The sequence below is a fragment of the Nerophis ophidion genome, linkage group LG27, assembly GCF_033978795.1.
Source record: "Nerophis ophidion isolate RoL-2023_Sa linkage group LG27, RoL_Noph_v1.0, whole genome shotgun sequence".
NCBI classification, from domain to species: Eukaryota; Metazoa; Chordata; class Actinopteri; order Syngnathiformes; family Syngnathidae; genus Nerophis; species Nerophis ophidion.
In genome coordinates this window covers 23,168,983-23,196,486 of record NC_084637.1, presented here as the reverse complement: position 1 = coordinate 23,196,486, position 27,504 = coordinate 23,168,983, and the positions used below count along the sequence as shown (strand labels likewise).

At 41.1% G+C, this 27,504-nt stretch overlaps 2 protein-coding genes and 1 pseudogene across 2 annotated transcripts; 1 reads left to right on the top strand and 2 right to left on the bottom strand.

Moving 5' to 3' along the window:
* LOC133544461 (suppressor of tumorigenicity 14 protein homolog) overlaps positions 1-27,504 on the bottom strand; it is a 480,364-nt pseudogene that overhangs the window by 347,434 nt on the left and 105,426 nt on the right.
* LOC133544254 (DNA repair protein RAD51 homolog 3-like) lies at positions 4,462-13,686 on the bottom strand. Its single transcript, XM_061889413.1, has 4 exons — positions 13,539-13,686; positions 8,142-8,388; positions 5,152-5,368; positions 4,462-5,077 (listed from the first exon to the last, which is right to left on the bottom strand). The coding sequence occupies exons 1-4, from the start codon at positions 13,654-13,656 to the stop codon at positions 4,568-4,570; spliced, it is 1,092 nt and encodes a 363-aa protein (XP_061745397.1). The 5' UTR covers positions 13,657-13,686; the 3' UTR covers positions 4,462-4,567.
* LOC133544193 (activator of basal transcription 1-like) lies at positions 13,978-26,263 on the top strand. The gene is made up of 5 exons (XM_061889314.1): positions 13,978-14,114; positions 17,349-17,803; positions 17,877-18,052; positions 24,152-24,337; positions 24,417-26,263. The coding sequence occupies exons 2-5, from the start codon at positions 17,371-17,373 to the stop codon at positions 24,594-24,596; spliced, it is 975 nt and encodes a 324-aa protein (XP_061745298.1). The 5' UTR covers positions 13,978-14,114; positions 17,349-17,370; the 3' UTR covers positions 24,597-26,263.

The following is a 27,504-nucleotide window of genomic DNA, read 5'->3' as shown; positions in this document are numbered from 1 at the left end:
ACTCCGAATTTGTAGTGCCCCACCCTGTAGGGGTAATCATTCTCCCAAGTTTCACTCAAACAATAATAAAACACTAATATTACGGGGTTCCGTGAAGGCACGGCCATTGGAGTCCTCTACATCCTGTACAAAGAGCGTGCCAGCCCAGCCACATATTGGATTTGGTTTCTGTAGACGTGTTAAGCGACTGCAAGACATACTTGATCAACAGCCACAGGTCACACTGAAGATGGCCGTATAAACAACTTTAACACTGTTACAAATATACGCCATTCTGTGAACCCACACCAAACAAGAATGACAAACACATTTTGGGAGAACATCCGCACCGTAACACAACAAATACCCAGAATCCCATGCAGCCCTAACTGAATCCGGGCTACAATATACACCGCCGCCCCCTTTTGAAGCCCGGAAGAGTTAGGGCTGCTTTGGATTCTGGGTATTTGTTCTGTTGTGTTTATGTTGTGTTACGGTGTGGATGTTCTCCCAAAATGTGTTTGTCATTCTTGTTTGATGTGGGTTCACAGTGTGGCGCATATTTGTAACAGTGATAAAGTTGTTTATACGGCCACCCTCAGTGTGACCTGTATGGCCGTTGATCAAGTATGTCTTGCAGTCACTTCCGTGGGCCAGCATAAGCCTCATACAATGTGTTACTGTTTGTAGGGTGGAAAAGTGAACGCTAAAGGCAGTGCCATCACGGCACGCCCTTAATATTGTTGTCCGGGTGAAAACATGGAGAGTGATTGCCCCGGGAGATTGTCGGGAGGAGCACTGATATTCGGGTGTTTCCCGGAAGGATTTCGAGAGTTGGCAAGTATGTTGCCAGGGCGGGAAAGCCATTCAAAGAAGGTGAATTCATTTAGAAGTGCATGTTAGATTATTTTAAGAAATATTTTCTTGCGGCCCAGCCTCACCCAGTTTCTGCATCCAGTGGCCCCCAGGTAAATTGAGTTTGAGACCCCTGCTGTAAAAAGTCTTTAGATTGACTTAAGTGTCTACCCTTTAGAAACTACTTGGACTTCCTGAAGTCTGGAGAGAATAGTTTTCCTTTTAAATAGTATTTTTCTTTGGAAGATTAGAGTCTTTAGACACCACTTGGACTTACTAAACAGTCTTTCAAGGCTAGTTGGACATAAAGAATCGCTAGGGACAAGTTGCACTTACTAAGGGGTCTTTGAAATCTAATTAAATTGATTAGTCTTTAGAGACAACTAGGACTTCCTAATTAGTCCGTGAAGACGAAAAGCACTTAGTAGAGTCTTTGGATTGACTAAAGAGCTAGCTCTATGGAGAACACTTTGACTTATCCATACATCCATCCATTTGCCACCGATTGTCCTTGGACTTACTTAACAGTCTTTAGCGACTAAGGAGTCTTTGTATTGACTTACTGAAGAGTTTTGGGATTGACTAAAAGAGTTTTTATAGACAAGTCTGTAGAGACGAGGAGCACTTTGGAAAGAGTCTTTGGATTGACTAAAGAGTCCACTCATTGTAGACCACATGGACTTACTAAACTTAGATCTTTGAAGACAACTTGGATTTACTAATGTGTCTTGGGTTGACTTAAGAGTCTTTGGAGACTAGTTGGACTTACTAAAGAGTCTTATGTTTGACTAAAGAGTATTTTAGAGACCAGTTGCTTGTACTAAGAAGTCTTTGAAGACTAATTGGATAGATTATTTTTTTAGAGACAACTTGGATTTACTAAATTCTTTAGAGATTAGTTGGACTTTTGAAAAAGTCAGGAGAGACAAGTTCCACCTACTACGGAGTCTTTGAATTGATTTACTATAGACTTTTGGGATTGACTAAAAAGACTCTTTAGAGACAAATTGGACTTACTAAACAGTCTGTAGAGACGAAGAGCACTTCGGAAATAGTCTTTGGATTGACTAAGGAGTCAATTCCTTGGATTCAATAAACTTAGATCTTTCAAGACAACTTGCGACTTACTCATATGTCTTGGGTTGACTAGAGTCTTTTGAGACCAGTTGGACTTACTAAAGAGTCTTACATTTGACTAAAGAGTCTTTTAGAGACAAGTTGCTTGTACTAAGAAGTCTTTAAAGATTAGTTGGATTGATTCAATTTTTTTGGGAGACAACTTGGACTTACTAAACAGTCTGTAAAGATAAGGAGCACTTTGGAAAGAGTCTTTGGATTGACTAAGGCAGAGGTCTCTCTGTTAGTGCGGCCCGCGAGTTTTATATGAATGGTGCTTTGCAGCGTCATGCTTGTATACCCTCGATTTTTTAGGGTGACTCCCAATTTTCAGTGCCTCTCCAGGGGTAATCATTCTCCCGAATATCACCCAAAGAATAATATTAAGGGGGCACCTTGGAAGCACTGCCTTCAACGTCCCCTACAACCTGTACGAATAGCGTGCCAGCCCAGCCACATGTTGTATTTGGCTTCTGTAGACGCAGTAAGTGACTGCAAGACATAGTTCATCAACAGCCATACAGGTCACACTGGGGGTGGCCATATTAACAACTTTAACACTGTTACAAATATGTGCCACACTATGAACCCACACCAAAGAATGACAAACACATTTTAAGAGAACATCCTCACTGTAACACAACATAAACCCAATAGCACAAATACCCAGAATCCCATGCAGCCCTAACTCAACCGGGCTACAGTATACACCCGCCACCCTCAACCCTGTCCCCTATTGTAGCCCCGAAGAGTTAGGGCTACATTGGATTCTGGGTATTTTTTCTGTTGTGTTTATGTTGTGTTACGGTGCAGATGTTCTCCCAAAATGTGTTTGTCAATCTTGTTTGGTGTGGGTTCACAGTGTGGTGCATATTTGTAACAGTGATAAAGTTGTTTATACGGCAACTCAGTGTGACCTGTATGGTTGTTGATGAAGTATGTCTTGCAGTCACTTCTGTGGGTCTTCAGAAGCCTCATACAATATTTGTCTGGGCCGGCGCATTTTTTACATGGTGGAAAAGCGGACGCAAAAGGCAGTGCCACCACGGCACGCCCTTAATAATGGTGTCCGGGTGATAACCGCGAGATTGTCTGGAGGAGCACTGATATTTGGGTGTTACCCGGATAGATCGCGAGAGTTGGCAAGTATGTTGCTTGGGCGGGAAAGCCATTCAAGGAAGGTGAATCCAATAAAAAGTGCACGTTAGATTTTATAAGAAATCTTTTCTGGCGGCCCAGCCTCACCCACTTTCTGCATCCAGTGGCCCCCAGGTAAATTGAGTTTGAGACCCCTAACTAAGGAGTGCACTCCTTGGACTCACTAAACTTGGATCTTTCAAGCCAACTTGGGACTTACTCATATGTCTTGGGTTGACTAAATAGTCTTTTAAGACCAGTTAGACTTACTAAAGAGTCTTACATTTGACTAAAGAGTATTTTAGAGACAAGTTGCTTGTACTAAGAAGTCTTTAAAGATTAGTTGGATTGATTCAATTTTTTAGAGACAACTTGGACTTACTTAATAGTCTGTAAAGATAAGGAGCACTTCCGAAAGAGTCTTTGGATTGACGAAGGAGTCCACTCCTTGGAGACCACTTGGACTTACTAAACTTAGATCTTTCAAGACAACTTGGGACTTACTAATGTGTCTTGGGTTGACTAAAGAGTCTTTTGAGACCAGTTCGACTTACTAAAGAGTCTTACGTTTGACTAAAAAGTATTTTGGAGACAAGTTGCTTGTACTAAAAAGTAATTAAAGACTAGTTGGAATGATTCAATTTTTTAGAGACAACTTGGACTTACTAAACAGTCTTTAGAGACTAGTTGGACTTTTGAAAGAGTCAGGAAAGACAAGTTTCACCTACTACTGAGTCTTTGAAGTGACTTACTATAGAGTTTTGGGATTGACTACAAGAGTCTTTAGAGACAAATTGGACTTACTAAACAATCTGTAGAGACGAGGAACACTTCGGAAATAGTCTTTGGATTGACTAAGCAGTCCACTCCCTGGACTCACTAAACTTAGATCTTTCAAGACAACTTGGGACTTACTCATGTGTCTTGGGTTGACTAAAGAGTTTTGAGACCAGTTGGACTTGCGAAATAGTCTTACATTTGACTAAAGAGTCTTTTAGAGACAAGTTGCTTGTACTAAGAAGTCTTTAAAGATTAGTTGGATTGATTCAATTTTTTAGAGACAACTTGGACTTACTAAAAAGTCTCTAAAGATAAGGAGCACTTCGGAAAGAGTCTTTGGATTGACTAAGGAGTCCACTCCTTGGACTCACTAAACTTAGCTCTTTCAAGACAACTTGGGACTTACTTTGAAATCACTAAACCTAGATCTTTCAAGACAACTTGGGACTTACTAATGTGTCTTGGGTTGACTAAAGAGTCTTTGGAGACCAGTTGGACTAACTGAAATCTGTAGAGACTGGTTACACTAAGTATATTTCTTTGAATTGATTAAACGGTCTTTCGACACCAGTTGGACTTTAAATAAGGCATGAGTTTAAAAAAGTAAATACATCATTTTTTAATGACATCTTATTCACCTTTGCAAAGAAAGATGGTCCTCATCGTGCTTCTCCCTGATTGGCTGAAAACGACTGCAGCTTTAGCCAGTCAACTGCATCTGTTTGCTCGAGCAGGCAGCCGACTGCTCGGGGAGCGTTCGGGGGCGTTTGCTCGGCTGCTGCTCCGTTTGGTCAATGTCTCTGAAACCGTCCGACGTGATTTGGTAGCTGACCGTGGCCTCCATGTGGTTTGGAGATTTAAAGATGGTGGCCTGCCTCTGTGAGCCTGCCCACCGCAGGAGGAGTCTCAGGGTGGGGGCGTGGCCCCAGCTCTCCCCCAGTGCGGGGACGAGCTGGGATTGTCCGCCTCGTAGCCTCGTGGTCATCTGGTTGGTCAAGACCACGGCCACGTTGTGCTTAGTCGCCATGGAGATGAGCTGCTGGGCGAGGCCATTGAGGAGGCGTGTCCGCTGTGACAGCTCGTGGAAAAGCTGTCGGAAGGGAAAGGCCACGCTGTCAATCACGAGGAGGCGGACCTGAGGGTGAGCAGACAGGAAGTCGGGCAGCAGGAAGACCTCGGCGAGGAGCTCCACGTAGTCGTGGCAGCGCACCTGAAGCACACCAAGACCAGGACATGATCACTTTGCATCCCTTCTTGTCAGGTGGCGAGTACGTCGCGCCGTACCAGGAAGATGTTGGACAGGATGTTGTCCACGTTAAAGGTGGTCATGGCATCCCGTTGGTCCGCGTCGTCCGCTAACAAGGAGCAATGGCGGACGGCGGCGGCGGCGATGTCGACGACTCGTTGAACGACGAAGCTTCCTTCTGTGTCGATGAAGACCGCCTGACCTCCGAGACCGCCGAAGCACGCCGGCACCTGGACGTCCACCGCCAACTGCAGACTGAACATACCTGTGTCACATTTGATATGTGTGTGTTCTTGTATTTTTACCTTTCTTGAGACATCAAGAAGGAAAAGTAGCTTCCATATGAGGAGGCATGAATAAGTTAGGACATAAATCATGGTCCCAATACAGAAAACCATTGCATCTAATAGAGAATGTCTCATTTGCACCCCTGGTGGTGAAATCCATCAAAATGAGGGCGGTCCCAAAAAGTAGGATTTTTCCAATTGACTGTCAGTTTTAAAAGTGCTCTCCCTTTGGTCAACATATGAAATAACAAGTGTGTGTAAAAAATCAAAGTGCTTCCCCTCTGGCCAACATATGAAATAACAAGTGTGTGTAAGAAACTGAAATGCACCCCCTTTTGGCCAAAATGTATTAAAAAAAAATAAATATATATGTACAGTGGGGCAAAAAAGTATTTAGTCAGCCACCGATTGTGCAAATTCTCCCACTTAAAATGATGACAGGTCTGTAATTTTCATCATAGGTACACTTTAACTGTGAGAGACAGAATGTGGAAAAAAAATCCAGGAATTCACATTGTAGGAATTTTAAATAATGTATTTCTAAACTATAGTGGAAAATATGTGTTTGTTCAACCATTCAAAGCTGTCACTGATGGAAGGAGGTTTTGGCTCAAAATCTCAAGATACATGGCCCCCTTCATTCTTTCCTTAACACGGATCAATCGTCCTGTCCCCTTAGTAGAAAAACAGCCCCAAAGCATGATGTTTCCACCGCCATGCTTCACAGTAGGTTTGGTGTTCTTGGGATGCAACTCAGTATTCTTCTTCCTCCTCCAAACACGACGAGTTGAGTTTATACCAAAAAGTTCTATTTTGGTTTCATCTGACCACAGGACATTCTCCCAGTCCTCTGCTGTGTCATCCATGTGCTCTCTGGCAAACTTCAGACGGGCCTGGACATACACTGGCCTGGACATACACTGGCTTAAGCAGGGGGACACGTCTGGCACTGCAGGACTTGATTCCCTGTCGGCGTAGTGTGTTACTGATGGAAACCAGTGTTAATTTTGACAGCAAAATTTGATTTAGTTTTAGTCATAGTCTTTTGACTAAAATGTAATTTAGTTTTAGTCATAATTTAGTTATTTAAATTGTTTTAGTTTTAGTCTAGTTTTAGTTGACAAAATATCATAAGATTATAGTCGACAAAAACTACAGTAGATTTAGTCGACTAAAGGGTAATATGTAAACTTTCCCTTCAATTTCTGAAAGTCAAAGCAAAACAGCGGAAAAATCCCCGATACAAGTCGTATTTTGATGAAAATCATGTCTCAAATTTAGTATTTCACGAGTAAGCCGTGTAATAAACGCGATAACGTCGCGTGAGTTGTAGGTTTTGGAAAATGCTTACCTGTGTGTGGATTTCGGGGTGATTGGACAGTAAATGTCGCTTCAAGTTTGTTGTTTTTCCCCGTAATCCTCGCGCTGCATTTCTTACACTGCATCTTATCTTTGACGTCAACTATAAAATTTCTCCATATGTCCTCTCCCCTCTTCCTCCCCGGCGTTGACATGTTGTCTTCTGCAGCACATTCCCGGGTCAGTCTCAAACGCAAACTACGTTTACGTAACTTCCTTACCACGTCGTTCTGATTGGTTCTCTTTCCAACTCCTCCCGTCTCTTCCTAACGAAATGAGTTCCGATTGGATCTCGTCTCTGGCAGACATTTTCGTCTCGTTTTTATTCGTTGACGAATATGTCAATACACCTCGTCATCGTTTTAGTCCACGTAAATTACTTTTTATTTAGTTATTGTCTCGTTTTAATCAGAAAAAAAAGGTCGTTGACGATAACTATGAAGAAAATTTTTCGTCAACAAAATTAACACTGATGGCAACCTTTGTTACTTTGGTCCCAGCTCTTTGCAGGTCATTCACCAGGTCCCCCCGTGTGGTTCTGGGATTTTTGCTCACCGTTCTCATGATCATTTTGACCCCACGGGATGAGATCTTGCGTGGAGCCCCAGATCAAGGGAGATTATCAGTGGTTTTGTATGTCTTCCATTTTCTGATAATTGCTCCAACAGTTGATTTTTTCACAACAAACTGCTTGCCTATTGTAGATTCCCTCTTCCCAGTCTGGTGCAGGTCTACAATTATTTTCCTTGTGTCCTTCGACAGCTCTTTAGTCTTGGCAATAGTTGAGTTTGGAGTCTGACTGTTTGAGGCTGTGGCCAGGTGTCTTTTATACAGATAATGAGTTCAAACAAGTGCCGTTAATACAGGAAACGAGTGGAGGACAGAAGAGCTTCTTAAAGAAGAAGTTACAGGTCCGTGAGAGCCAGAGATCTTCCTTCTTTGAAGTGACCAAATACTTATTTTCCACCATAATTTACAAATAAATTCTTTAAAATTCCAACAATGTGAATTCCAGGATTTTTTTTTCACATTCTGTCTTTCACAGTTGAAGTGTACCTATGATGAAAATTACAGACCTCTGTCATCATTTTAAGTGGGAGAACTTGCACAATCGGTGGCTGACTAAATACTTTTTTGCCCCACTGTATATATAGACTTACTGTAGTAACTTGAAACAAACAATGAAGATTAAAAAACAATTACATACAAAAAAAAAGTATTCACTAAAAGCCTACATTTGTTTGTATATGCATAGTATGTATATATTATTAATGTTGTAAATACAAATCTTCATATATCTTGAAAGGGTGGTCCTAAAGAGGTAGGCATTTTTTGGAGGTGTCAAGGTAACAAATACAGGAATGTGTGTGTGTGTGTCACACCAAAGTTGTGTTTTCCCCACTCCCGGTGCGCCGCAGACTTCCGTGGTTTTCCCGACAGGAAGTCCTCCTCCGAGCATGCTGTCCAACTGCGAGGAGAAGGTCACGATGCTCCTTAGCTCCTCCTCTTTCTGCAGGAGGTCAAGCGCGGTAAGAGGAGCTCCTCCTCCTCCTTCTTCTCCGTCAGCTCCTCCCTCTTTCCTCACAGTTTGCAGCACCTCCAGCGCCTCCTGCTGGCTGAGACCCGTCTCTGCAACAGAAATGAGCGATGGGCGGTACTGCACATTTTGTTATAGATCCGATACTACTTAAAATATATCAAGATCCCATTTTGCATGTAGCCCTGCGATGAGGTGGCGACTTGTCCAGGGTGTACCCCGCCTTCTGCCCGATTGTAGCTGAGATAGGCGCCAGTGCCCCCCGTTACCCCAAAAGGGAATAAGTGGTAGAAAATGGATGGATGGATGGATTTTGCATGTACACCTAAGGATCATGATTGTAATCAGAATAAAAGAGAAAAACATTTTCAACAACAAACTTTGTGACAATATTCACTAAAGTCCCTCTTTCCATACTCGCCCAGTAGGCTTATTGTCTAAAAAAAATGTTAAGAGCATAAAAAAACACAATTTAAATATGTTTATAAACATATTTAAAGCCCTCTAAACATGAAATAACAAATGTTGTCCCCAAATGTAGCAGCCTTGAGTATTCACCCGGCCACTACAACACGGCTATGACGTGGAAGCATCTCATCACATCCTGGGTAATTCCTCTTGTTAGAACTGGGCGTCCATGTACCTAAACCATGGGCGTAAGTTGTTTTGCCAAACGTTAGTCAACTTGATGCCGTGTTGTTAGCATTCCGTGTCTCCCTTTGACATCCCTCACATCAAAGGCTCACCCATGTGTGGACGTTTTATTGATGAGGCAGGATTTGATTATCCTCCATGTTGTTGTTAGCATTATATACCCTTAACCCGGTTAGTTAATATATTTATCGATCAACACAACATAATAATAGAACATAAGACAAATATTGTACTGTAATTAGAGATGGGTACTAAATTTGTTTATTTTCTGGTACAGACCGAATTCCGCCGGTCACGTAAAAACCAAAGGTGCCATGTTTTTGGTACCTGGGTTGCTCAGCCAAACTACTACTAGGTAATGTAGCACTTTTTAATGCCGACAAAGAGACTGACTAAAAAAAACAAAAACGCTCCAACGTAAGTCCACCTTTCAGCTTGATGCTGATATCATCCTGCTCAGTGGCCTTGTGGTTAGAGTGTCCGCCCTGAGATCGGTAGGTCGTGAGTTCAAATCCCAACCGAGTCATAGCAAACACTATAAAAATGGGACCAATTACCTCCCTGCTTGGCACTCAGCATTAAGGGTAGGAATTGGGGGTTAAACCATCAAAAATGATTCCCGGGCGCGGCCACCGCTGCTGCTCACTGCTCCCCTCCCCTCCCAGGGTGTGATCAAGGGTGATGGATCAAATGCAGAGAAGAATTTCGCCACACCTAGTGTGTGTGACAAACATTGGTACTACAAAGGCCTACTGAAACCCACTACTACCGACCACGCCGTCTGATAGTTTATATATCAATGATTCATATCAATGATGAAATATTAACATTGCCTTTTTAGTTTAGTAAATTGCGATTCTAAATTTCCCACGAAGTGTCCTGTTGAAAACATTGCGGGATGATTACGCATGTGATGATGCGTGCGTTTGACGTCTCGGGTTGTAGCGGACATTATTTTCCAGCCCGATCCAAGCTATAAGTAGTCTGCTTTAATCACATTATTAAACAGCATTCTGGACATCTGTGTTGCTGAATCTTTTGCAATTTGTTCAATTAATAATGGAGACGTCGAAGTAGAAAGATGGAGGTGGGAAGCTGTTAGCCTTTAGCCACACAAACACAGCCGGTGTTTCCTTGTTTAAAATTCCCGAAGGTGAAGCTTTACTATGGAACAGAGCGGTCAAGCGAACATAGATCCCGACCACATGTCAACCGGCAGTTTTCGGTGAGAAAATTGTGGTAATTAGTCGGCTCTTACCGGACACATCAGCGGAGCTTCCGTCCTGCTGGAGGTGCGTGACTCCCCTCAGAGACACTGGCGGTCAACACATCTGTGGCCACACTCCTCCGACTTTCAGGTACTACTTAATCTCACTAAAACCCTAGCAACACAATAGATAGATAAGGGATTTTACAGAATTATCCTAGTAAATGTTTCTAATAACATCTGAATCCCTCCCACTGCCCTCACCTTTTTTTTTTCTAATCTTTCACTCTAAATTTCCTCATCCATGAATCTTTCATCCTTGCTCAAATTAATGGGGAAATTGTTGCTTTCTTGGTCCGAATAGCTCTTGCTGCTGGTGGCTATGATTGTAAACAATGTGAGAATGTGAGGAGCTCTACAACCCGTGACGTCAAGCGCACATCGTTTGCCACTTCCGGTCAAGGCAAGGCTTTTTTTATTATTGGCGCAGTGGAAGAGTGGCCGTGCGCAACCCGGGGGTCCCTGGTTCAAACCCCATCTAGTACCAACCTCGTCACGTCCGTTGTGTCCTGAGCAAGACACTTCACCCTTGCTCCTGATGGGTGCTGGTTAGCGCCTTGCATGGCAGCTCCCTCCATCAATGTGTGAATGTGTGTGTGAATGGGTAAATGTGGAAGTAGTGTCAAAGCGCTTTGAGTACCTTGAAGGTAGAAAAGCGCTATACAAGTACAACCCATTAATCATTTATTAGCGACCAAAAGTTGCGAACTTTATCGTCGATGTTCTCTACTAAATCCTTTCAGCAAAAATATGGCAATATTGCGAAATGATCAAGTATGACACATAGAATGGACCTGCTATCCCAGTTTAAAAAAGAAAAGCTCATTTCAGTAGGCCTTTAACTTTAATATACATTGGCTTTGCTAAAGTCATGCTACTGATTAGAAAATTGAACTTATTAGAAAGGAGATTAAAGACAATGCGTCCCAGCTACAACGGGGTTATAGTAACACAGATACGATTGTATGTACGGCGGATACTGCAAATATCCAAAATAGTTTCTCTCGTTTTGATGAAATAACATTAGAAGGATTGTTACAACGTGTAAATGGAATAAAACAAACAACATGTTTACTTGACCCACTTCCTGGGAAACTTATCAAGGAGCTTTTTGTATTATTAGGTCCATCAGTGCTAAATATTATAAACTTATCACTTTCCTCGGGCACTGTTCCCGTTGCATTCAAAAAAGCGGTTATTCATCCTCTCCTTAAAAGACCTAACCTTGATCCTGACCTCATGGTAAACTACCGACCGGTGTCTCACCTTCCCTTTATTTCGAAAATCCTCGAAAAAATTGTTGCAGAGCAGCTAAATGAGCACTTAGCGTTTAACAATCTATGTGAAACCTTTCAATCCGGTTTCAGGGCAAATCACTCGACTGAGACAGCCCTCGCAAAATTGACTAATGATCTATTGCTAACGATGGACTCTGATGCGTCATCTATGTTGCTGCTCCTCGATCTTAGCGCTGCTTTCGATACCGTCGATCATAATATTTTATTAGAGCGTATCAAAATACGAATTGGTATGTCAGACTCAGCCCTGTCATGGTTTAACTCTTATCTTACTGATAGGATGCAGTGCGTCTCCTATAACAGTGTGACCTCGGACTATGTTAAGGTAACGTGTGGAGTTCCCCAGGGTTCGGTCCTTGGCCCTGTACTCTTCAGCATCTACATGCTGCCGCTAGGTGACGTCATACGCAAATACGGTATTAGCTTTCACTGTTATGCTGATGACACCCAACTTTACATGCCCCTAAAGCTGACCAACACGCCGGACTGTAGTCAGTTGGAAGCGTGTCTTAATGAAATTAAACAATGGATGTCCGCTAACTTTTTGCAACTTAATGCCAAAAAAACGGAAATGCTGATTATCGGTCCTGCTAGACACCGACCTCTATTTAATAATACAACTTTAACATATGACAACCAAATAATAAAACAAGGTGACTCTGTAAAAAATCTGGGTATTATCTTCGACCCAACTCTCTCCTTTGAGTCACACATTAAAAGCGTTACTAAAACGGCCTTCTTTCATCTCCGTAATATCGCTAAAATTCGCTCCATTTTGTCCACTAAAGACGCCGAGATCATTATCCATGCGTTTGTTACGTCTCGTCTCGATTACTGTAATGTATTATTTTCGGGTCTCCCCATGTCTAGCATTAAAAGATTACAGTTGGTACAAAATGCGGCTGCTACACTTTTGACAAGAACAAGAAAGTTTGATCACATTACGCCTGTACTGGCTCACCTGCACTGGCTTCCTGTGCACTTAAGATGTGACTTTAAGGTTTTACTACTTACGTATAAAATACTACACGGTCTAGCTCCAGCCTATCTTGCCGATTGTATTGTACCGTATGTCCCGGCAAGAAATCTGCGTTCAAAAGACTCCGGCTTATTAGTGATTCCTAGAGCTCAAAAAAAGTCTGCGGGCTATAGAGCGTTTTCCGTTCGGGCTCCAGTACTCTGGAATGCCCTCCCGGTAACAGTTCGAGATGCTACCTCAGTAGAAGCATTTAAGTCTCATCTTAAAACTCATCTGTACACTCTAGCCTTTAAATAGACCTCCTTTTTAGACCAGTTGATCTGCCGCTTCTTTTCTTTCTCCTATGTCCCCCCCTCCCTTGTGGAGGGGGTCCAGTCCGATGACCATGGATGAAGTACTGACTGTCCAGAGTCGAGACCCAGGATGGACCGCTCGTCGGGACCCAGGATGGACCGCTCGCCTGTATCGGTTGGGGACATCTCTACGCTGCTGATCCGCTTGAGATGGTTTCCTGTGGACGGGACTCTCACTGCTGTCTTGGAGCCACTATGGATTGAACTTTCACAGTATCATGTTAGACCCGCTCGACATCCATTGCTTTCGGTCCCCTAGAGGGGGGGGGTTGCCCACATCTGAGGTCCTCTCCAAGGTTTCTCATAGTCAGCATTGTCACTGGCGTCCCACTGAATGTGAATTCTCCCTGCCCACTGGGTGTGAGTTTTCCTTGCCCTTTTGTGGGTTCTTCCGAGGATGTTGTAGTCGTAATGATTTGTGCAGTCCTTTGAGACATTTGTGATTTGGGGCTATATAAATAAACATTGATTGATTGACTGATTAGCACCTTCAAATGTGTAAAACTACATCTAAGATGCGCGTAATTAGTACATTATTTACAGTGTTAACACTTTGTGGGGCACAACATGAAACAGCAACACCCCATAAACAACTGAACGCCAAATGCTGTGTGTATGGTTGTGCGTTGTTATGACATACTTGTTGTCTAGTTACTGTAGTTAGGCAAACAACGAGTAAAAAAAAAGTTACCTCGACTAAGGTTGAGCGCCGTGACTGCTGCGACATCATTAAGAATCTGAAAGCCCGCGTTGAGCAGTTTCACTTTGACGCTGGAACTCAGCGGTAGACTGGACACCGGCCTCTGCATGTCTGTCTGCTAACACCGCCGCTCCGGAAGTCCCGCCTCCGCGCCCGCTTTAAGATATATTCCTACCAAAATAAGACCTTCCTGAAACCAAAATAAATATAATAAACATCCATATATCCATCCATTTTCTACCGCTTGTCCTATCTATGGAGCCTATCTTAGCTGCATTCAGGCGGAAGGCAGCGTACACCCTGATAAACATCAACGTGGTAATTCCCCACGAAGGGATACATAAAGTCCATCTTATAAATTGTACATGTTGTAAGGCTTTACTTCAATCGGTTGTGTTTTTGTGTATTAGGAACCAGCCATGAGATCATAGACGAAAGAAAGGATAAACATGCTTTTATTTTGGAAGCAACACTAAGAAGTGCAAAAATGTTCAAAACGGAAGATCGTCATCGATTCATTTCGTCATCAACACGCGACTTTCGAGCACGCAGTCGAGTGTTTTCTTGGTGAGATTCTTAAATATTCTTCGTATTTAGCGGTGTACAAACATTCATATTGTGCCATGATTTTTATACGAATATTGATAGAAATTCCAAGCTCTTCTTTTTAAAGTTCTATACTACCGTGTTGAAAGTTTCCCTAAAAAACACGTCTTCTCTTCTCTGGACATTTTAAAAGGCGGTAAAAAACATTAGTTTTAAGTAAACATTTCAGTAATATACCATTATCATTTTTATATACATTCATTATTTGTATTATCATATGTCATACTAGATGCTAGGGATGTAACGATATCAAAAAATCACAGTACGATGTCACGGTATTAAGTCCACGGTACCATCATCATCAATCTTTATCGCAGACCTTAAGATCCATTAAACATAAAAAACACAATACAAAACACTAAAAAATTAAAAAACTAAACAATAAAAAGAAGCCCAAATGTCAGTTTCTAGCATACAAACATGTGTGCCAATGGTTCCACAGTCCAGATGAGTATCTAACAGAACTGCAGACTCAGATGCCCTCCACATAAACTTATACATAAGGTTGCGCAGCAATGCTGAGAAAGTGGGCACCCCAACACTAACAAACATCTGGCTTGAATTCCCAGGACAAGCTTCATATAATCATTATAAGCAACCTGCAGCTTCTGAAAGCTTTTCTGCTTATACTTTACCCACAGGGGAGCAGTATACAAAGGAGTGCAATAGGCTCTGAATAAGTTGACCTTTACATCATTTGTACAATAATAACATTTCTTTCTCAGCATGTTGGCTTGCGCATACAGCATACGCCGCTGTATAGGTCATCATCATAGATCAGTAATGGTTTTCCCCAGATACTTAGTTTTATGACACACACTCAGCACCTGTCCTGACAGATAGAATGAAGGAAAAAAAGAGATCCTTGTCTTCTCTTGTTCTACATATCATAATGACACTCTTCTTAGCATTATGTTTCACATCATATTTTAAACCACAATCTGTACATATATTCAGCTGCTGTTGAAAGCCAGCACTGCTAGGAGACAGGATGGCTAAATCATCCGCATACATCAGATGATTAACCACAGTATTACCAAGTACACATCCTGTTCTACAGCTACTGAGCTGTACAGATAGGTCATTCATATATAGATTGAAGAGGGCAAGGGAGAGAATTCCCCCCTGGCGTACCCCGTTCCCAACCTTAAATGCTGCTGAGCATTTATAGCCCCATCTGATCTGCATGCTCTGATTGGCATACCAATATGACATGATCTGCATGCTCTGATTAGCATACCAAAATTGGTATCGACCCAAAAAAGGTTTGGTAAAAATGCCATAGTGTGTAAAATGAAGTGGCAGGAATATAACAAACATAATGCTCAAATGTTCTAATCATATTTTTCTTACTATAATATGTATTTAAATTTCAACGAATAGTGCTTCAACATCTACTGTTACAAGAAAATAGTCACAATACCAAAACTTACAGTTGTGTCTTTAAAGTGACCATGAACAGTTTGTCTTGCAACCTTTACTTTATGAGTGTCCTCTGCAGTGGATATTTTTTTTATATCATTTTGGATAATGCTGTTTCTCAGACAAGTTAGCTGACAATGTTTCCTTTAGGGAAAAGTGCTTTATAAATATAATTATTTTATTATTTATATGGTCATGGTCAACAAATTAAACAAACAAATTTACATAAATAAACAGTTGTAAATTCATAAATTTAAAATGTTGCAGACCGAAAGGGTTTAGGCTGAAGTTGAACACTTATTGCGCCTAGCCCTATAAACAATTTCAAATACAAGATGAGCTTCCAAACAATATAAAATTTCCTTTGCACAACATATAAATACACCTTGTACACAACATAAAAACTGTTCCATTATATACGCAGTAAAGACGTGAAATATCCTTGTGCACGTGTTAGTTAAACATTTGTACCAATTATATACTATATACAAACAATTATACTTCCATTATTATTTATAACCCACATTTAGTTTGTAGTTAACAACAATCATAGTATTAAATACTGTTTTGATTTAAGAGTGATATATTTTTCCAAGACATTGGTCTTAAAGTTGTTTTTAAATGTGTGAATGGAACTGGAACATTTTAAGGAATCATCCAAACTGTTCCACAGATGATTTTTAAATATAATTCACTTCACTAATAATGTAAATACCTCACAAAAATTGGTGTTTAGCCTCACTGGCTTAAATATATATTTCCCTGGTGATGGTTTATGAAGTAGCTTCTTATATTACTTGTGGTCCTCCACGGCTGTGACCGGCTTGATGTCTGTTTGGAAACGCTCGTGGCGAAGGTAGTGCACTTTGCTTTGCAGTACGCATACTTAATTACCTCCGCCAAAGAGGTTCTGTTTTCACCAGAATTTGTTTGTCTGTTTTTAAGCAACATAACTCAAAAAGTAATGGACAGATTTTGATGAAATGTCCAAACTGCTAACACACTTCTCTCAAATGCTTTTTCATTTTCTCCCCTTGTAAAATAATAAGAACCATGAGTACAGATAAAGAATAAAATAAAAGTTAAAATAATATTAGGTAAAAGCCAAATCAAAAAGGTGAGTCTTAAGCCTGCTCTTCAAAACATGTACGTTCTCGGCATCCCTACTATATCAGGGCTGCACAGTGCAACAAATTTCCTCGCAAACTAGCCTAAAAATACACCTTGCGACTTGAAAAAAAAAACAACCTATCGCACGTGTGCGAATAAGGATTTCATTTTGAACTTGTAAAAAATCCATCCAAATTTAAACAAACTAAAATAAAATTTTTGCCCATCTTTAGTGCATGTTCGAAATAAACTTAAACCATAACCAAATAGACAAGTGATTGATGCGGAAATGTCACTCGTGACTCTGTGTAGGTCTGGGCAATATGGACCAAAACTGATACCGTGGTACTTTTAGTTTTAATATCGGTTTCTGACTATTTTCTTCTGTGCTACTAATTTTTTTGACATAGTAGCACCTGTGCTACTAGCTAAGCGCACAGCGCTGCATATGCCTATTTTGATTAAACTGTTTGTATTTTAACCATGTGAAGCAGTTTGTGAGCGCTCCCTGTAAGAAATGCTGTATAAATAAAATTGATTTAAGTGCCGTGACTGTGCGGCCTACTATAAAAAAAATTATAAAAAGAGATTTAAATGGATAAGATAATCACACTTAAGTGTTTGTAATTGTCATCGTTTATAATAGTCTGCTTTGATTTACAGCGAACAGACAAGATAAAGGAAGATGCCTGCTCAGAAGGAAGAGGAGGACAGGAGGTCGACAACTCAGGAGGAAGAGGAGGACAGAAGGTCGACAACTCAGGACGAAGAGGAGGACAGAAAGTCGACAACTGAAGAGGAAGACGAGGACAGGAAGCAGACTGTTGAGGAGGAAGAGGAGGACATGAAGCAGACTGTTGAGGAGGAAGAGGAGGACATGAAGCAGACTGTTGAGGAGGAAGAGGAGGACACAACAATCAGAGATGATGGCGATGCAGTAGAAATAAGGCAGAAAAAGAGAACTCTTAAAGGGGCAGCACTGACTTCTTCCTCAGACAGGAAGTGTGTTCCAGGGATTTTGTACCTGGGTCACATTCCTCCGAGATTCCGGCCTAAACACCTGAGGAACCTGATGTCCGTCTACGGCGAGATTGGACGTGTTTTCCTGCAACCCGAAGGCAAACGCTAACACACGGCAATGGTGCGTATGTCCTGAAGACGGCGTGTACGTGACACCATGTTGTGTTGCAGATGGCGAGGTCAAGAAGCGGAAGAGGAAGGCCGGGTCAAGGAGGTGCGACTTCACCGAGGGCTGGGTTGAGTTTCGGGACAAACGCGTGGCCAAGCGAGTGGCGGCGTCTCTCCACAACACTCCCATGGCCACAAGGAAACGCCAGACATTCACATCAGACCTGTGGTGCATAAAGGTACTCTTCTGCCCGGCAACAAGGGGTCCGACTAGATTTGGTATAAATAAAAAAAAGAGTAAATACAAGGTTAATATTGCCAATACTTTTTACTTACCGTATTTTCCGGACTATATGGCGCGCCGAATTATAAGGTACACTTCCAATGAATGGTCTATTTTTGATCTTTTTTCACATATAAGGCGCACTGGATAATAGGGCGCATTAAAGGAGTCATTATTATTTTTTTGTTATGTAGACCACTTCTTTGTGGTCTACATAACATGTAATGGTGGTTCTTTGGTCATAATGTTGCATAGAAGATGTTTTACAGATCATCTTCAAGCTGCTTTCTTACAGTCGCTTCAGGATGCGCCGTTTTGTGGGCGGTCTTTTTTACGTGGCTCACCTCCGGCAGCGTATTCTCCCCGTCATCTTTATAGTAACGGTGTAGCGTGGAAGGACAGGAGTGGAAGAAGTGTCAAAAGATGGAGCTAACTGTTTGAATGACAATCAGCCTTTACTTCAATCAATAACGGAGCAGCATCTCCTCATCCGGAAACAACTCCACCATATGTGTCTCGTGAAAAACCATCCGACCGGAACTCTAATAACTAAAATTAATTGGATGAATAATGTAAACTCATTACACCGGTATGTTTTAGCGCTTTCATGGCGAGTTTACTGACGGATATAAGTAAGAACTTTACACTACTTTTTATAAGAAATGGCAACAACGGAGGATGACAAGAAGATAACAAGAAGATAGAGAAAAAGAAGACGATTATCGACTATGGCATCTCCACGGACTACAAATCAATCAATGTTTATTTATATAGCCCTAAATCACAAGTGTCTCAAAGGGCTGCACAAGCCACAACAACATCTTCGGTTCAGAGCCCACAAAAGGGAAAGGAAAATTATTCCGTACATTTGGCGCACCGGCTTATAAGGTGCACTGTCGAGTTTTGAGTAAAGAAAGGATTTTAGGTGCGCCTTATAGTCTGGAAAATGCGGTAAATGTTTTTCACACAGATAAAATGCAGACCTGCGCAATTTTTCAGAACTTATGCAGATCCCAAATACAGACCAGCAGGTACCAGAAGGTAAGACAAATTGCTTTTGCATAATATTGCAAAACAAAACGCCAGATAACGTCTTAATAATAATAATGATAATAATAATAATGGATTAGATTTATATTGCGCTTTTCCATTATTAGATACTCAAAGCGCTCACAGAGAAGTGGGAACCCATCATTCATTCACACCTGGTGGTGGTAAGCTACATCTGTAGCCACAGCTGCACTGGGGTAGACTGACGGAAACGTGGCTGCCAGTTTGCACCTACGTCCCCTCCGACCACCACCTATCATTCATTCATCATTCATTCACCAGTGTGAGCGGCACCCGGGGCAAGGGTGAAGTGTTCTGCCCAAGGACACAACGGCAGCGATTTGGATGTCAACAGGCGGTGAGCGAACCTGCAACCTTCAGGTTTCTGGCACGGCCGCTCTACCCACTACACAATGCCGCCCTAAACACCACAATAATACTCCTATGTTGACGTACATCAAGCGGTGCGGCTTCATAGCTTACCAAAGTCGTACTAAAACATTTTTGATAGATTTTTGAAAGCTGTGTGTAATGTTCTATATTTTCAATGGAACATACAAAATGTTGTTTACTTGAGTCATATCGCAGTCTTCATGTATGTCTTATGTGTGACTGCCATCTACTGGTCACCCTTATCATTACACCGTGTACCAAATAAAATAGCTTCGAGGTGGTTAAGCAAAACCAGAATCATTCCGTACATTAGGCGCACCGGCTTATAAGGTGCACTGTCGAGTTTTGAGGAAAGAAAGGATTTTAAGTGCGCCTTATAGTCTGGAAAATACAGTAAATGTTTATAGGACCAAATCATTTTGGCTTCAATGCATTGGTGATGGTTATAAGAATAAAACACGACAATGAGAAAAAATATTTGATAAATTTCACATGAGATAAATGCAACAATGTAATGGCACCAACAATCAAAGTACCGCTATGAATCATCATCATCCATCACTAACAGCCCGACGGCCCTTTCGACTGGAAATGTGAACACAAAGAACCCATGACAGAACAATACCACGATTATAGATCAAATATGAAGCACATGTAATCATGAGTAGTTCAAATTTATCTACAGCAATCTGATTCCAATGTTTAGTCATTTGACGGCAGCTTTTATTACGTACCCTTGTTTGATCAGAAATAACTTCGAGACTGCAGACAATATATTGATGTACTCAATGTCAACAAAGTACTTGAATTAAAAAAAATTTCACAGGGTGTACATCACTGAAAAAAGGTTGAGAACCACTGATTTAGATGATGTATGTGAAGTGAATTATATTTATATAGCGATTTTCTCTAGTGACTTAAAGCGCCTTACATTGTGAAACCCAATATCTAAGTTACATTTTTAAACCGGTGTGGTTGGCACTGGGAGCAGGTGGGCAAAGTGTCTTGCACAAGGACACAACGGCAGTGACTAGGTTGGCGCAGAAGCGGGGATCGAATCTGGAACCCTCAAGTTGCAGGCATGGCCACTCTACCATCCGAGCTATACCGCTCCATATGATTAAATTTTATACATTTAGCTGACGATAGACATTTTCCTCCTACCATTATGCATCTTATACTGCTCCTGTAACTACTTGGTATTAGATCGATATCACAAATTTGTAGTGTCGCTCGAAACTAATAAGTGCGAAAACAAAAGTGTTTATTACATTTGACCAGAAGTGTAGCTATAAACATGTAAGCAGATATTTCCAGTAGATTATTACTTGTTTTGAGGAATTAATACAACCAGAAATTAGGCAATATTAGAATCATAATCACTTTTATTGACCAAGTATGTTTAACATACAAGGAATTGGACTTGGTAGACTGTGCTTTCATGGTTAACTATGAAGTAAAACTATAAACAAGTGTTTAAATCACTAGTATGTGCAAGGCTAATTAGACAATAGTGCACTGGTAAATGGAGCAAACAGTAAAAAGGTGAAGTGAACATGAGTTTGTACATTTGACAGCGACTGATATGCAATATACATCGCCATATAGATTTTGGTTCATATCAGAAGTGATAATGCTAATAACTATTTTGGCAAATTTTGTAACAGTTTACACTATAATCACATAACTTGGTACTTGAGATATGATGACCGCCATAGACCTCAGAGTCATATAGATTAGTACGAGACACATGCTAACCGTGAGCATGCTAATGTTAGCATGCCAGTATGATAACATTAGCAAGCTAACATTTTAAGAAAATGTTTTAACTATTTTCCCTAGAGTCATAACTTGGTACTTGGCATATGTTAACTGTTAGCATATTAATGTTAGCATGCAAACTTTTTGGGCAAATTTTGTAACTGTTTTTCCCAGAGTCATATAACTTGGTATTTAATATATGTTAACTGTTCGCATGCTAACTTTTTTGGCAAATGTAACTGTTAACCCTAAAGTCATATAACTTTGTACTTGATATATTTTTACTATTAGTATGCTAATGTTAGCGTGCTAAATTTTCTGGAAACATTTTGTAACCATTTACCCCAGAATTACATAACTTGGCACTTGACATATGCTAACTTTTTTTTAGCCAATTAATGCCGCCATACACCTTAGACTCATATAGTTTGGTACGCTACACATGCCAACCGTGAAAATGGCAACATATGCATTCTAATATGATGAAATTAGCATGCTAACATTTTAGGAAAATTTTGTAACCGTTTTCCCCAGTTTCATTTACCTTGGTACTTGTTATGTAAACGGTTAGCTGCTAGCGCTTTAGGCAAATTTTGTTACTGGTTTCTTCAGTGTCATAGAACTCCATACTTCATATATGTTGACTGTTAGCATGAGATGGTTAGTTTTTGGAAAACTTGGTACTGAACATATGCTAACTTTTTTCAGCCAATTTTTCCGCCGTAAACCCCAGAGTCATAAAACTTGGCACGTGGCACATGTTATTGTTAGTATGCTCGTATGATAACATTAGCATGCCAACGTTTTTGGAAAGTTTTGTAACCATTTCCCCCAGAGTCATATAACTTGGTACTTGATATACCCTATTTTTCGGACTATAAGATGCACTTAAAATCCTTTTTTTGCCTCAAAACTCTACAGTGCGCCTTCTAACCCGGTGCTCCTAATGTAAGGAATACATTTGGTTGAGCTTACCCACCTCGAAGCAATTTTATTTGGTACATGGTGTAATGATAAGTGTGACCAGTAGATGGCAGTTATACATAAGAGATGAAAGTAGGCTGCACCGTTTGATGTGCTTCAAAATACAAGTGTCATGGTTTGTGTATAAGGTAAGACAAAGATGACTGGGAGAGGATGCTGCCAAAAGTGAGCCACGTAAATAAGACCGCCCACAAAACGACCCATCTGGAAGCGACTGTCAGAAAGTGGCTTGAAGATGATCTGTGAAACCTCATCAATGCAACATTTTGACTAAAGAACCACCATTACATGTTATGTAGACCACAAGGAAGTGTTTTACATTTAGAAAAAAAATATATATATATATAAGTATTTTAATGCGCCTTATAATCCGGTGCGCCTTATATATATGAAAAAAGTTCAAAAATAGACCATTCATCGGCAGTGTGCCATATGGTCCGGAAAATACGTAATGTTAACTGTCAGCATGCTGGTGGTAAATTTTGTAACTGTTTTCCCCAGAAACCTATAACTCGGTGCTTGATAAATGTTAGCTGTTAGCATGCTAACCTTTTTGGCAAATTTTGTAACCGTTTTCCCCTGAGTCCTATAACTCGGTACTTGATCAATGTTAACCGTTACCATGTTACTATTAGCATGCTAACCTTTTGACAAATTGTTTAACTGTTTTCCCCTGATTCCTATAACTCGGTGCTTGATAAATGTTAGCTGTTAGCATGCTAACCTTTTTGGCAAATTTTGTAACCGTTTTCCTCTGAGTCGTAATTTGTTACTTGATAAATGTTAACTGTTAGCATGCTGATGTTTGCATGCTAACCTTTTTTGCAAATTTCGTAACCGTTTTCCCCTGAGTCCTATAACTCGGTACTTTATAAATGTTAACTGTTGGCATGCTGATGTTAGCATGCTAACCTTTTTGGAAAATTTCGTAACTGTTCTCCCTTGAGTCCTATCACTCGGTACTTGATAAATGTTAACGGTTAGCATGTTACAATTAGCATGCTAACATTTTGGCCAATTTTTTAACTATTTTCCCCTGAGTCCTTTAACTCGGTACTTTATAAATGTTAACTTTTGGCATGCTGATTTTAGCATGCTAACATTTTTGGAAAATTTCACAACTGTTTTCCCTTGAGTCCTATAACTCGGTACTTGATAAATGTCAACGGTTAGCATGTTACCATTAGCAAGCCTACCTTGTGGCACATTTTTTAACTGTTTTCCCCTGAGTCCTATAACCTGATACTTGATAAATGTTAACTGATAGCATGCCGTTGTTTGCATGCTAACCTTTTTGGCAAATGTCGCAACCGTTTTCCCATGAATCCTATAACTCTGTACTTGATAAACGTTAACTGATAGCATGGTGATGTTAGCATGCTAACCTTTTTGGCAAATTTCGCAACTGTTTTCCCCTGAGTCCTATAACTCGGTACTTGATAAATGTTAACGGTTAGCATGTTACAATTAGCATGCTAACCTTTTGGCCAATTTTTTAACTGTTTTCCCCTGAGTCCTATAACTTGGTACTTCATAAATGTTAACTGATAGCATGTTGATGTTAGCATGCTAACCTTTTTTGGCAAATTTTGCAACTGTTTTCCCCTGAATCCTATAACTCGGTACTTTAATAAATGTTAACGGTTAGCATGTTACTATTGGCATGCTAACCTTTTGGCAAATTTTTTAACTGTTTTCCCCAGAGTCCTTTAACTTGGTACTTGATATATGTTAACTGTTAGCACGCTTATTAGTCTTTTAGCAAAGGTTGTAACCGTTTTCTCCAAAGTCATACACCTTGGTACTTGACATATTCTAACTGTTAGCATTCAGTGACGGAGGTGTGATGAAGACTTTGGTGTCACAGTACCTGCACAGGTTCCAGTGGACACACCTGAGCGAGCGTCTGGCCTACGAGCAGATGGTTCTAAAGCAGCGCCTGCGGACTGAAGTGTCGCAGGCCAAGAGGGAGACCAACTTCTACCTGGACGCCGTGGACAAGAGCGCTCACATGGACAAAGTGAGGAAGAGAAAGAAGGACGACGCACAGCAGGTAAGTTTGTCTATAATTCCATCCGTGCATGTAACGTGTGTAGGGAGGAGGTCAAAAAGACAACATTTGTTCTCGCCAGGTGGAGGAGCGCACCTGGGACTTCACACAGCGGCAAACGGAGGAGGAGATCCAGAAGAAGAAGAAGAAACGAAAAGACGCAGTTAGCCAGAAGCAGCAGGACAAGGACCGCCTCCACCAGCAAAAGAGCCAATCAAATGTCTCCTTGCTGGCAAAGATTTTTAACAGCCAACAGCCTTAGCATCTTTCTGTACAATAAATACTCCTGTCGGTTTGACTTACACAGGCTTTTATTTTGAAGAGCAGTGGACTATATGAAGCTCCTGTAGGGGGCAACAGTGAGTTTGCGACATAAAGGCATGTGTCGTCAGATTATGTTGCTGGAAGGACAATAATATATTTCTCTTGGCTGTAAAGATACAAAGTGTAGGGAAAATTAATTAATTGTTTTTTAACCCTTGTGTAATGTTCATATTGTTACTCAGTCAGCGTTTGCAGGTCTAATGGACCTGTTGCATTTTTTGGCTTTTAATGCCTCACAATCAAACACTTTTATGTTAAAATACTGAACATATGTTTATCTGTTCAGTTTCTTAACATAAAAGTGTTTGATAGTGAGGCATTAAAGGCCGCAAAATGCAAAGGGTCCATCAGAAGTCCCAAACGCTTTTATGTTAAATTACTGAACAGATGTTTACCTTATCCCAATAAACATCTGTTCAGTATTTTAACATAAAAGTGTTTGATTGTGAGGCATTAAAAGCCACAAAATGCAACGGGTCCATCAGAACCCACAAACGCTGGCTGACTAACAACAATATGAACGTTGCGTGGAAAATTTCTCTGCCAGTTTCTGCATCCCACAGGGATTCTTCTTTTGTGTTTCTGCACCTGCGGTTCCCACACAAGGTTTCAACACTGTCTGCTCTCATTTTTTTGCACATTTTGACCCCCTGATTGTTTATGTACCTACACTGTCCTCCTATTTAGGCCTTGTGTGTGTGTTTGTGTTACACAGAACATCAATTTCCACACTCCTATTAGCCCTGGGTCTAGTGGACCCAGACATCTTATATGTAATGGAAATGTGTAGGTCTCTGCCAGTTTCTCCATCCCACAGGGATTCTTTTGTGTTTCTGCACCTGCGGTCCCCACACAAGGTTTCAACACTGCTCTCATTTTCTCGCACATTTTGACCCTCTGATTGTTTGTGTACCTACACTCTGTCCTCCTGTCTAGGCCTTGTGTGTGTGTTACACAGAACATAAATTTCTAAACAATTTCTAAAATTGATGAAAGGGGCGGTATAGCTCGGTTGGTAGAGCGGCCATGCCAGCAACTTGAGGGTTGCAGGTTCGATCCCCGCTTCAGCCATCCTAGTCACTGCCGTTGTGTCCTTGGGCAAGACACTTTACCCACCTGCTCCCAGTGCCACCCACACTGGTTTGAATGTAAAAATTAGATATTGGGTTTCACTATGTAAAGCGCTTTGAGTCACTAGAGAAAAAGCGCTATATAAATTTAATTCACTTCACTTCCACACTTCTATTAGCCCCGGGTCTAGTGGACCCAGACATCTTATATATAATAGAAATGTGTAGGCCTCTGCCAGTTTCTGCATCCCACAGGGATTCTTCTTTTGTGTTTCTGCACCTGCGGTTCCCACACAAGGTTGCAACATTGTCAACACTGTCTGCTCTCATTTTCTCACACATTTTTACCCTCTGATGTTCTGTGTACCTACACTCTGTCCTCCTCCTGTCTAGGCCTGCTGTGTGTGTTAGTTACACAGAAAGTCAATTTCCACACTTCTATTAGCCCCGGGTCTAATGGACCCAGACATCTTATATGTAATAGAAATGTGTGGGAGGGGGTGTATGGTGTGTGGTCATTAAATATGTATTCTGATATATGTTCTTCACAGAAAATTTGCCAAAGTCAGTGAGTCTCAGTTTCAACATAAAAGTGTTTGATTGTGAGGCATTAAAAGCCACAAAATGCAACGGGTCCATCATCCCATAAACGCTGGCTGAGTAACAACAATATGAACATTGCACAGAAATGTTTTCTGCCAGTTTGTACATCCCACAGAGATTCTTCTTTTGTGTTTCGGGGCCCACACAAGGTTGCAACATTGTCAACAATGTCTGCTCTCATTTTCTTGCACATTTTGACCCTCTGATGTTCTGTGTACCTACACTCAGTCCTCCTATCTAGGCCTGCTGAGTGGTTGTTTGTTTCTTTGTTAGTTACACAGAACATCAATTTCCACACTTCTATTAGCCCCAGGTCCAGTGGACCCGGACATCTTTTATGTAATAGAAATGTGTAGGGGGTGTATGCATACTTGCCAACCTTCCCGGATTTTCCGTGAGACTCCCAAAATTCAGCGCCTCTCCCGAAATTCAGCTGGAGCTGGAAGCCACGCCCCCTCCAGCTCAAACATGCACAGTTCGAAGCTTGAAAAGTAGGATTGCAGGCGGATCTGGAGGCATTTAAAGTCATTTTTAAAAACGATTGCTAATCCTCCTTTTCGACCGGAACACTCAAGAGGCAGAAGTTCATTAAGAGGAGTTGGACTCATTGGATCTCGGCCATGTTCCCGTCACACAGAGGAAGTCAAGTCCGCCGCCCGCAGGAAGTGAAGAAATCCTTCAGGATAAACGTTTTGTTTGTCAAAGATCTTGCGTTCACAAGACTGAACCTGGTGGGGGCCATCACGTCCAAGGGCGCAACTAAACCAGGTCGGGCCCAACACACATCCCGCAGGTGGCGGAGGAGAGGAGACGAACGAACAGAGGTGACAGCGAGAGACGGCAGGGTAAAGCACATACTGGCGCCATCTTCTGGAAACTCGGAAGTGACGTTACTCAAATAGTGAAAGGTAAGTGTTGTTTTTTTAGTAACCAGCAAGCACAGTACAGTTAGTAGAACAACTGTGTTTTTATTAATGTGTATCTGATAGGTGCCGTCTGAAATTCAATTACTTATTTTATTTATATATAATAAAATAAATATATATAGCTAAAATTCACTGAAAGTTAAGTATTTCATACATATATATATATAAAAGGCCTACTGAAATGAGATTTTCTTATTTAAACGGGGATGGCAGGTCCATTCTATGCCTCATACTTGATCATTTCGCG

What these genes read in the sequence shown, in the direction of transcription:
- LOC133544254 (XM_061889413.1), bottom strand. Translation starts at nt 13,656, where the DNA reads ATGCAGAGGCCGGTGTCCAGTCTACCGCTGAGTTCCAGCGTCAAAGTG. An exon ending in GGCGCTCAACCTTAGTCGAG is followed by an intron (nt 8,389 to 13,538) that starts GTAACTTTTTTT and finishes TTTCTGTTGCAG; the next exon opens with AGACGGGTCTCAGCCAGCAG. An exon ending in GTGGGGAAAACACAACTTTG is followed by an intron (nt 5,369 to 8,141) that starts GTGTGACACACA and finishes AGGTATGTTCAG; the next exon opens with TCTGCAGTTGGCGGTGGACG.
- LOC133544193 (XM_061889314.1), top strand. Translation starts at nt 17,371, where the DNA reads ATGCCTGCTCAGAAGGAAGAGGAGGACAGGAGGTCGACAACTCAGGAG. An exon ending in CAGACCTGTGGTGCATAAAG is followed by an intron (nt 18,053 to 24,151) that starts GTACTCTTCTGC and finishes TTGGTGTCACAG; the next exon opens with TACCTGCACAGGTTCCAGTG. An exon ending in AGAAGGACGACGCACAGCAG is followed by an intron (nt 24,338 to 24,416) that starts GTAAGTTTGTCT and finishes TGTTCTCGCCAG; the next exon opens with GTGGAGGAGCGCACCTGGGA.